This window comes from Protopterus annectens, chromosome 8.part0 (assembly GCF_019279795.1).
Source record: "Protopterus annectens isolate FY-2018-M chromosome 8.part0, PAN1.0, whole genome shotgun sequence".
NCBI classification, from domain to species: Eukaryota; Metazoa; Chordata; order Ceratodontiformes; family Protopteridae; genus Protopterus; species Protopterus annectens.
The window spans coordinates 9,935,776-9,947,816 of NC_056741.1; the positions used below are offsets into that span (position 1 = coordinate 9,935,776).

The 12,041-nt window shown below is 39.3% G+C and overlaps 1 protein-coding gene across 2 annotated transcripts in view; it reads left to right on the forward strand.

Annotated features, from left to right (window-relative positions):
- Positions 1 to 12,041, forward strand: part of SCNN1A (sodium channel epithelial 1 subunit alpha) — a 307,957-nt gene that overhangs the window by 269,665 nt on the left and 26,251 nt on the right. For both annotated transcript variants that reach the window (XM_044079561.1, XM_044079562.1), the window contains 2 exons: positions 5,541 to 5,598; positions 11,785 to 11,837. In XM_044079561.1, the coding sequence (XP_043935496.1) occupies positions 5,541 to 5,598; positions 11,785 to 11,837 (111 nt within the window). The remainder of the gene's footprint in view (positions 1 to 5,540; positions 5,599 to 11,784; positions 11,838 to 12,041) is intronic.

Consider the following 12,041-nt stretch of genomic DNA (forward strand, 5'->3'; position numbering starts at 1 on the left):
GTAAAGGCAATCGCACTTTTGATTTTATTTTAATCATGAGAGCGTATCTATTGCTTTTGCTTGCTTGCACACAGCCTCCTCCGAATGAAGAAATAGCTGCTTTCTTAAAAGATGTTTGACTAAACACTGCCATCTTGTGGTCTGTCATACACAATTCTGGTTCTACTTTTTCTTGATGCCTTGTCGTTCTTGTCCTTAGAGCACACAGTATATGGAATAATCTGAAAAAAGGAATGGCAAAAAAATATTATTTTGCTAGTTATTGCAATATTTTCTGTGAGCACTCCTTTACAATAGGTTTCCTGAGACCTTAAACAGTCTGATTTCCTATACTCATGGCCCAAATGTATCTGGTGCACTGCAGTCTCTCTTAACTGTGAGATATACTTTTAAAACAGAGTTTCTGAATCACATCTTCTTGTCAAGGGGAGATGTAGTTTTACATCACAGTTGTCCACCAGAGGCACATTATCTTTCAAAATTCAATATTTTAAATTAGAGAAAAAAAAGGTGCAGGCAACAGAAAGCATTCTGTCCAAGGGTTCAATAGCAGAGCATTCATAGAATAATGGTCCTGAAAACCATAAAACCTAAATGCGAAAACAAAACGGGTTTCTACATAATTCAGGTCACAGTTGTAATGAAACAAAGATAATTCAGTGAGTGCTAACAATCAGTATCTCACATGATGTAATGAAAGAGTGACCTCTCTACTGTCTGTATTTCGTAGGAAGTTCCCTATTTTCAGGCCTGATTTACCCCTGCACCTGATGTACCTGTTTTTGGAGGTATATCCCTATCAGGCTTGATTAACCCCCACCCCACCCCACCCCACACACACACACATACACACAATTTTCTTAATCCCACTTGTCATATGTGATTTTCAAAGCTGTCCAGTATACAGAGAACCACACTACATGACCAAAATATTAGTGGCACAAATGACTAAAAAGAAAGAAGGCATGCATCTTACATGTTGCAAATGACCCTTGTGTAATATAGTTTATTAAAGTCTACAGATTTTACACTGTCTGATAATGTACTTATCTTTTCACATCATTTTTGGCAATCGCTAAACACATTTCTGGGTAGTATCCCAAATCCCTACAAGAGGTGGGAAGAGTTTTGTGATATTTGGTATTCAAATGTTATGCTAATTAAATGTCCAGATATTTGGCTGCTACAAAAGGGCCTCACTGAGACACATACCTGGTGTCAAAGCCATGGCCTGAAGCTCAATGCCAAAAAGTGTATTGTCATCCCCTTTGGTAAAAACTCTGTACCCATGAACTACCACATAGCTGGTAGTCTACTTAATGCCGAAAATGTGATGAGACCTTGGGACACAGGTGGACAGTAGTCTCTCCTTTGATAATCACATCGCCACAGTGGTCAGGAAATCCTTCTACGTGGCTCATCTCATCACAAAAGGATTCTCATTCAGAAAAAAAGAGGTCATTGTTCCCCTCTACTCATCACTCATTAGACCCATTATAGAGTACAACGACCCTTTTGGTATGTACCTCACAAGACATCTACAACAACTGGAAAGACCACAGAAATACCTCACAAAGAGGATTACTGGCCTCAAACAGATGACCTATGCAGACCGTCTCAAAAAACTACAGCTTTACTCCATCGCATATCACCTACTCAGGGGCGATCTCTGCCTAACATACAAAGCTATGTCAAAGCCAGAGCTGTTAGACATGCTCCACTTAAAGAAATCTCAATCCCACTGAGCTACACACTCTAGGGACCTAAACCTTGTCACCACAATAAACAGAACATGCTGGAGGGATAGATTCCTGTCCCAGAGACTTCCCATACTCTGGAACAAACTACCTATCTATGTCAAACAGAGCTCCTCATTAGCACTCTTCAAGAAAAATCTTGATGATTGGATGGGAAATGGGAAATTCACCCCGGGGATCACTTCTGTGGCTCTGCTCGACAGGGGCACAGGAAAATAATTTTCTTGGGTGGCGAAAGCCAGGGTACATTTTTTGGCTAGGCTTGTATGGGCCCTAGGGCTGATAGCCTAGTACCTACCTATGAACCTATGAACCTATGGATGCATCTACTTTTCAAGGACCTGCCTTCCTATTTTCAGTATCTGCAGACTGAGAAGAATGACATATCAAAAACACGTGGAGAGATCATTGCAATTACTTAAAAAAATTCATAAGAAGAAGCATCTTCTTTCTTTCATATCATGCTTTTTTTTTTGTACTTGGCAACTGTATTCTGTCAGGATTACCTCAAACATAGTTAGGCAATGCAGTTTTATGTGGGATTAACACACTGTAGTAACAGTAGAACTGACAATTAAAATGTGTGTGTCTGTATTCAAAATGAAGTTCAAAATCCTGAGCTAGAGGTTTACTTTGTAACAAATAAAGAGGAATAGCACCACAGCTTTGAAATCTGTCTACGTCTTAGCACCTACTCTTTCACACAGTGTTTCACCTTCCAGTTGACAAATTTTTATGACACAATTCTGTCTAAACGTACACAACCTCTAGCCACTCAGAGTTCAGACCATACTTTGATCACTAATGACATTCTGCCAGACCTTATGAATGGATTGGTTGATATTATTCTAAATATAAACACAAGAGTAAGCTTATCCTATCCTGCAGGTGCAAATAAGAACCAGTCAGGATGCTGTGGTACAGTTCAATTGTGAATGAATGGGGCTGAAGCCTCACAGGTAGCAGCAGATTTGCCACCAAATATGTCTACCCTAGGATGTTTGCAGTACAAGCTACCAAGCCTGCAGAGAGTGGGTCTGGCCCCATTGGGTCAGCTTTCCCTTTGTATTTTTTACTAAAGATTTCAGTGGAAGTTGTTGTATCTTTCGGCTTTTCCCGGTTAGGGGTCGCCACAGCGGAACTCCAGTCTGCTAATGATTGGCAGTAGATTTTTACGTACCGAGTTTCCAGCTCTGATGCACAACCTTCAACGAAGGTACGCGCATTCACGCATGTCTCCACACAGAAGACGCTTTAGCTGAGAATCGAACAGGACAACATCTTACTGTGAGGCGACAATGCTACCCGCAGCACTACCACCGCAGTACAAAGGTTTCAGTGGAAGACAGAACTTAATTAAATATGGACAGTTCTGAGACTTTTCTCATTTCAACACCACACCCTTCACAGACTGGTTCATAGCAACAAAAAGTCAATATGGATAGCCATGGATGTTTCAATGGCTGGAATAGCCTGAAGTGTAGGTGCTCACATGACTGTAAAGTTACTGGTTGTATGGATGAAGGTTGACTGCCTGAAGTTTGCTGGGATAACCTGGGACATTTGAGGATCCATTCAAACCTATTTATGAGCTGGGACTTTAAATGAAAGGAAAGATTTGTATAGATGCTTCACTCTGACATGAGAGATTCCCATCCAGGTGCTATGGAAAATATTTAAATGCTTTCTGAATGTACATATTTAAGAAAGGACAAGAGGAGTGCAAAAGGAGAAGAACTCAGTACATAGAGCCAAAAACATACCTCCTACCTATGCCGACTCTCTCAAATTGAGAAAAAAGCAGTATTAACACCTGTGTTGGAACTGGTCTTGCGATATCCAACTTACCCCTCTGCCAATTAGCTGTTACGATGCAGACGAGTAACAGTCGAAACTGGAGGGTAAATCACAGATTAACTGATGGAGAACACCCAGACCCCCTTGCATACTAAATCCAAAGGGATAATCATCTTAAAAAAAATCCTCTCCAAGTAAAAATGGTGCAAGGCTTTTAGTAGAAATCATAAAACATCTTTATTTTTCTTGTTGATTGATCGAAACAAAAATAGCTCAAGGCTTTTAAATAGAAATCATAAAGCATATTCATTTTCTTTGCTGATGGATGTTTTGTGAAATCTACTAAAATTGAGGACTACAGCTTAATAGAGGTGGCAGTTGGTAAGACTCTAAACCCAAAATCTGTAACACAGTGACCTGTTGAAACCTCACTGGTGGTCAACAATGGGATATTCTTTCTTTTGATGACTAAGCCCCAGCAATTAGCTTTGCTGCATCACAGCTAAATGCCTTTCACTTTAGGCCAGGAGGAGAAGCAGATCTTAGGAGAAAAACACAAGGATATAAACTTCGATTTTTTTTTTTTCAGACATCTGATCCTCTGGTATTCATTTATCTTTCTGTTAAGTTTATCACCTCCTTAAATGTACATGTCTGATTACCTTTGGATCAGTCATTAGGTCTGTGGATGTTAGTCCCTCTGGCATCTGCCTAGACATTTTTGACTATGGCAAATTTGCAGCTGAGTACATTGTTGCATTGCATAGAGATAACACCTTCTGTCCTCTGACAAATGAATGCCATGTCTGGTGCCTTGGTCCTTGTCAAGAAGAAGGGACACCCCCCCACACACACACACACACACACACACACACACACACACACACACACACACACACACACACACACACACACACACACTTGAGCCATCATCTGACTCATATGTCAGTGATAAAGACTGGGATGTGACATATGGTCCACAAAGCAACTTGTTCTTAGCAAGCTGAATGATATAGAGGGATAAAACCCTAATGCTGAATCAGGAGACCCAACTTCATTTAGTAGCTTATGCTACCTGTCGGAGCTGCAGAGGGGATAGGAGTAAGTGGCAGTTGCATCTCACACATGCTGGGGGGGTGGCTTTGGCTCATTACCTGGATGGCACACAGCAGGAGCACTAGGTGTTACACCCATGGAGTATAGACTTATGGAGCATGCACAGCCATGCTCTACAAGGTGAGGGGATTCTGCATGCAGAGGCATGCTTCTCTCATGGCAGCATGCAAAGAGTTCAGACAAGCCACCTGAAGTGAAGTTGGTGCTTTATCTGGGGAGAAGTTAGGCCATCCTGCAGGACCACAACTCAACTATCACTGGTAAAAGGATAGGCCGATAGGGCTTCCCAGGCAGGGACATGTGGGTGATAGGGCACTCACTTAACTCAGGAATGTCTGATTCCTGCCCCAGTGGAAAAAGCGGGCACAGGAAGAGGAGCTGTTGGGTGGGGTCCTGCAGCAAAACAAAAAAGAACTCATCCCTGGGATACAGCATCAGAGAAAAGAAGGCACTATCATCTGGTTCCCTGCCTGAGAAAGTTTCCTTTAGTGAGATTTCAGTAATTTTTGAAACAGGTATCTGCAGAGATGTCAAAGTGCTGAAAATGTTAACACAAGATACTATAACAGCTGACAGCTCATAGTTTAGAGTAATTATTATGATGTGTTCTTTGTCATGTTGTTTGGCTAACTTGTATGCTGTTTGTCATGCAAAAGATTTTTGGATAGACTATTTACAACATATGATTATTCCATGCTGACGTTCCATATTAAAGAACTGCTTACTCATTCACTTCAAAATGACATGAATTCTAACACCACTGAGGACTTTTAATATAGGATTCATGGTTTTGCTTGGAAAAATATTGACACAAAGTAAATATATAAAGATATTAGATACTAATTTTTTAAATTTGAATATTTTCTTCAGAGTGGCAGAATATGTAAAGACAGCTGGATATTCAAAATGGCCGTCTTCTTCATCCGAGGTGAGCTATTGTTTGATTTGGCAGTCTTGTGGTGGAAGCTCATGTCTGACCTGGTGGTGATGGTGGTGGTAACTACGGTGATAGTAGAATCTGAGGCCTTACTGCTTGCTTGGCTGTTCCTGCAGATTCACCCGGTAGTTGAGGCAGTGCATGGTACCTGTCTTGTCATACTATTTCCGCCAGGAAGTCCTGTGAAAGAAAGGTTAGAGATAATTCCAATAATTAATTGCACAATAGAACTTCTCCCATCTGCAGATATTATTAACAAACTCTCCTAACTAAAAATTATCCCCTTTGTTACTTGTTGGATCGCTAACTGGCAAACTGACAGAGCCATTACAGTTAAGGCTATTGTAATATGAAAGCAGAAATCAAATTACCACAGTTTACCAAGTTTGCTGATAACTGCAAACAGCTGCTGTTATGAACTGCCCTTCCAATGCTCATATACTCCAGGCAAGGCTTGACCAGAACAATGCCAGGGGCAAGGATCATGGACTCGATCTCAGTGAAAAAAATGTATGGTATGGTATGGTATGGATAGAGTGCTAAAAAGAAAAAAAAAACATGTTGAAATCACGTCATTTTTCTGGGTAATAGAATGCTTACAGATTAATAAGATTCATCACACATTGATAATTTATAAAGCAATTACTATGAAAAAGTGGCAAGCCACTTTACTTGTGAATGCTGAAGAAGAGCAAACAGCTATCCAGGTGTTCGACTCCAGCAGGGAGCATCCCAGGGTGAATCCTAGTTACCGTCACTCTTTTGCCTTTTAACCTGCTTACTTAACCGACTAGGCTATGAGTACATTAATAACTAACTAATATAACTACATCGGCAAGATATGGAATGCTCTTCCTACCTCATTAACATCTACTACTAGCAAATCCCATTTCAAAAAACTGCTAAAACACACTTACCAGTACATGGTTATGCCCATGCAATACCCCAGGTTAAGCTGTCCTTTGGGACAATAAATTTCCTTTTATGCACAATAATACAAATACTAAACTAAGGCGTTATTGCTCTCATCTACTCTAGCTACAGATCAAGGTTCTCAAATTTGCACTTTTGTAAAAGCTTTCTACTTCCTATACATTTTTTATATTGTTTGTCTTGCATGTATTTTATTTTGAAAATCCCAATGCATTCTGCTGTATTTTGATGTACGTTTCATTGTCTGTATTAAGGTGTATACACAGTTGTTGTCTACCTAAATGTATCTTATGGAGCTTTTCTCCCGTGGCCTCCTCTGAAAATAGAGTTTCCATCCAGTCAGACTTTCCCAGTAAACAAATGTAAAATAAATAAGAATAAAATAATCCTATCAGATGACATGTCATCTGCTTTGTGTGGATAATCTAAAACTGCATAGCTCATTTGACAAATAACTGAAAGTACAATTACAAGCTGTTTAAACTTTTTCAGATAACATTAGAATGATATTTTGTCTCCATAAATGTGCGTGGACAACATCTGTAGAAGGAAAACTGAAGCATCGAGGAAATCTCAGCTTCAGAGAGAAATGTGGGATAAAATAATTGGAGCAAGGGGATGTGTATAAATATATGGCAATAAATGAAAGGGCCGCCATACAGTATGAACAGATGAGAACAAAGCTTAGTAAAAATATTTTAGAAGACTGAAGCTATACTAAAAACTGGTTTGAAATCTATTAATAAAGTTCAGTGTCTAAATCTTCTTTCCCTTCCTGTTGTAATTTACTGCTTTGGAGGGAGGGACTGATTCCACAAAGTATTGAATCAGCTGAATAGGAAAACAAGAAATCTGCTTTATTCCTATCAAGCTATTTACAAAATAAACAGTGTTTGCCAAGATTATATAGATCTGCAGTTGTGGGCTTGGGATATAGGAATAATTCTGGGAAAATGGGAGCAATTCTAAATAAGCAATCATGGAGACCATAACAATCCTAGCCATGTACAACTTTAAGTAGGCACACCTGAAATTTCTTGCTGTCCATTTCACGCACATATTACTACTAAACTCCCAAATCAAGCAGGACCATGTATGATAATCCTGGTGTAAATGTGTGTATACGCATCCATTCATCAAGAGCTGCCTTAAAGGAAGCCAACGTACTACATTGTTAGACCTGCAGTAGTAACTTATTCCATAGGCTGGGAATACATTGAATTAGAAACCTATCTCTCCATCAAGTCTAGTTTATTTTGTTGGTGTAAAATTTAGATCCCTAATGTGGGTATGTCAAAGCCTTTAGGTTGCAAAGAGTTAGGAGCTCAAATAGGACTGGGCCTTCATGACTCAAAAAGGGAGATATAGGTCACCTGAGTAGAGTCATGCTAATCTAGCAGGATAGTGGAAAGATTTAAGCCTCTTAGTCATTTTGGTTAAAAACCTTTAACACCTTTCCAGTTGAGTGGTATTCTTAGATTTGTACATATTAAAAGGGTATTGTGTTTGATGAATGGTCTGAAGTCAGGGTAGGAACCACAAGGGTATGAGGCTTGAGAGTTCTGAGAGGAAGTAGCAAGCAACCAGCTTCCAAATACAACAAGGGTGCATGTTTCTATACTGCAAAATCTCTGTCAGCACAATGAGGGATCTAATACTTGAAGACATCTGCATAAGATGATGGCTTGGCTAAGGGAAGACTATACTGATATGATGACTTCTTAGAATCTCGAAGGTATTATTTGGAAATTAACTGAGCCATATAAAAGGATTTCCTGACCATGGCGGAAACATGATAATCAAATGTAAGAGAGCTGTCCACACGCATACCGATGTCTTTTATGACCATGTCTGTATAAGTAGGAGTGACCTTAGTAGCCCTTTATAACATATATGTAAGCTGAGAGCAGCTTTTTGCTGAAGGCTACTATTTGGCACTTTTTTGCAATTTGTTTAAGGTCATTTTTGGTTCACCAGATATATGATGTTTTAGCCCTTGATGGAGTCGTTTAGTATCAGCAGATGAGTAGGTAACACTGTACAACTTATAGTTATCAGCAAACTTGGAAAAACATATTTTGGGATATTGGCTTGGATATCAGCAAAATAAATGCCAAGCAGGAGAGGGTCCAGCACTGGTCCCCATGATATCTAGCTACAGTTTTATGTCTGGAGGGAGTACGAGCAACTTTTACAATATGGAACATGCTGGAAAGCCAGTCTGCAATCGAGCAGTGTCTGGGTTTACATTAAGTTTATCTAATTTTAACTAATACTAGCATGTGAGATAATCTCAAAGGTCTTGGCCATATAAGCAACATACATAGAGTGACCACTGTCCACATCCTCTGCATTCTTTTCAAGGAAATGTATTAGGTTCAGGAGACAGGAATTTCCCTTCACAAAACCAAACTTATTGTGGACTAAATTATTTAAGTTGCCTATGTCTGCATAAATGAGGTCTGCTTTGATACAGTCTGTGGTTTTGCATTTAAGGCTGCTAAAGCTGATGGGATTATAACCACGTGAGTCCATAGAGGGGCTACTTATGTGTAAGAAATTCATAATGGCTATCCTCAGGACACTGACCACAAATCCTGTAGATATACTGTGACTGAATAGTTTAAGTAGAGGCTCAGATGATTCATACTTGACAGTGATGAGAATGCAGCCTGTTATGTTGTCTTGTCCCAGAGAAGTATTTTGCCTTCTGTGTAGTGTCTGCATGTCCTCCCTGCATTTGTTTCCTCCGGGTGCTCTGGTTTCCTCCCATGTTAAAAAGACACAAGTCTGGAGCGTTTCTCCCCAGGCCTCTGCTGAAAATTGGCTTTGTTCCAAGTTAGATTTTCCCATTAAATAAATAAAATATATACTGGCTATAGCCTTGATATTAGAAGGAGTGATGTTAGAATGGATGGGGTGCCTGCCTGCATGCAGCCATTCACATGTGACATGCTTAGATTTGGGCAGTTAGAAAGTTCACAGATTTGCCTGTGGCATGTTTTCTGGATGTGTGAGGAAGTCAGAACACCTTGCAGAAACCCATTTGGGACAGGGCTGGCATGCAGACTGAATTAAGCTGAATAAACTAGTACTTGAAACAACAACGGTAACATGTAATGTAGTGCTGCTCTTTTCAACTGTGCAGTTGTTTGGATTTAATCTTCTGCTACAGTCTGACATACTTCTGAATTTTCTGTCATTCCCATGCTATGGTTTATTTATTTTTACCTCTGCACATTTGGACAGCATGTTTTTTTCAACAATTCAGCTGTCACAAGGTTTTCAATTGTTACTGCATGATAAAATATCAGAATATAACTAAAATAAAATAAATACAATAAAGGCAGTCTAATTTGTGTTTACCTATTGGACCAGTAGTTCTGTGGATTCTGCTTGCCTAAACATATAGAACCATTATGAGGGAAAATAAAACTATTATTGAAATGATGGCATAACACTGTTATTAACTGACAGAGCAAATGCAGTATCACATCAACAGCTTCCAGTGCCTATGCAGCCAAATTTAGTGAAGAAAGGTAGTGATGGGAGGTGTGTGTAAATTTAGTGAAGAAAGGTAGTGATGGAGGTGTGTGTGTGTGTGTGTGTGTGTGTGTGTGTGTGTGTGTGTGTGTGTGTGTGTGTGTGTGTGTGTGTGTGTGTGTGTGTGTGTGTGCGCTAGGTTGGTCACAGTTTGGGGGTTAGGTAGGTGATGGACAGGGTAGGTATGGGTATGTGTGTGTGTGAGACTGTCTACTTTCATGGTAACAGTAAGGATGTTAGGTAGGGATTGGAGAATGTAGGGTGTGTGTGTAGGTCCCATTAAGATGATCGAAGTCTTAGAATTTCCAATTTCATATGGCCGACTCCAGATGACCGAAATTTTTAAGACTTTGAATGCTCTAAACAGAGATCTCCATACACGCACGGAATGGAAAGTTTTCCCTTTTCCTCGTTGTAGTGCGATCTCGGAGTTGGTATATTTAAGTAGCGGGGGGTGTGGGGGGTTCCTATTAGAACCTCGAACTTTTCAAAGTTCGAATGTTATATGGTCGACACCATATGATCGAACTTTGAAAAGTTTGAAGGTTAAATGTAACAGCGCCATATGGTGCAGAATGGGAGAATTTTACTTTTCTGCACTGAAGTGCGATCTCGGAGTTGGTATATTTAATTAGGAGGGGTGTGGGGGATGCAGGGCGGCTTGCCTCCCCACTCAAAATGTTTTTAAGGAAGTATCACTTTAAGTAATTGTCTTAACCACTTTAAATAATTGTCTTAGCCAATGAAATGTTTTTAGGTCTTATTTAAAAGAAGTGATGAACTGTATGTGTTGTCTGAAGAAGTTTAATATTGGATTAAATGAAAGCGCTAACCACTTTTGGCTCGCATGAGTTTTTTTTACAGCTTGGTGCATTGATTTGTATGCATTTATTTAACTGCTGACAGTCCAGTCAGCTACAGTCTTTGTCGTTTTCATCAGTTTGTAGTTGGTGTTATAGCTTTCATCAGTTTATGATGTATGTCTGTGTCAAGTGATGCTTGGGCTGCCAGTGGTAATTAGCACCAAAGTGTGCTGGTTAATGACTTTAATTATAAATTATTCAGAGATATGGAAATTAGCCAATATCGAGATTTCCCTCAGTGCTGCTGAAGTTGTGTCTGAATCAGTAATAATACAATCATGTAAATTGACCTACCTCTTGTAGACAGTTTACATAATCTTTAGAGATCCTTTCGGAATCCCAAAGAGAGTTACTTTAATGGCTGGCAGGAAGCATCAGATTAACAAGTTAAAATTTATCTTGATTTATATAAAGAATAATTAGTAATGAAAGGAATCCAGATGTATATTAAGTGATAATTTATGCAAGGTTAGTATTAAGGTAAGTAAAAACTAGTAGCTGAAGAAATGATGACTAGTGTGGCTATCTGAGTCTGTTAAAGTAAACCTTTCTTTAGTCATACATCATAGGAAATTTGCAGATTCCATTAGAATAATAGTGGTTTAATATACTGTCTTGTTAATGAACAGAAACACAAGTCTTTAATAATGCAAATGAGCTAAGAAGCCAGACACGACTACCTACAGCAGGTAGTATGTAGCATATGTACAATGGTAAAGGTGTAGGTGCGGGGGGTAGGTGTAACCTCCCTAGTAATGGTCCCTATTCCAATAATGTGATTTTTATACAGTAATAGTTAAGAAAGTACCTGACTCTTCTTTTGCATTTTTTTTCATAGACCTGGATTGCAAAGGTTCTATCACAAGAATCTCCATACAGCACATCTGCCAGGTAAGTCATGGCACAAAGAAAGAAGCAAATGTTTCAGTACTTGTGATCTTGGACATCTGTTTATCAATTAAGTAATGTGCAGTGAGATTTTGAATGTTCACCTGTGGATTAGTATATCTGTTGGAGCATATTCTTTACTGTAATACAATTTTGTTGTATCTATGTGGTTAGCCATATTACTTATGTTTGCATCCAGAATGTGAA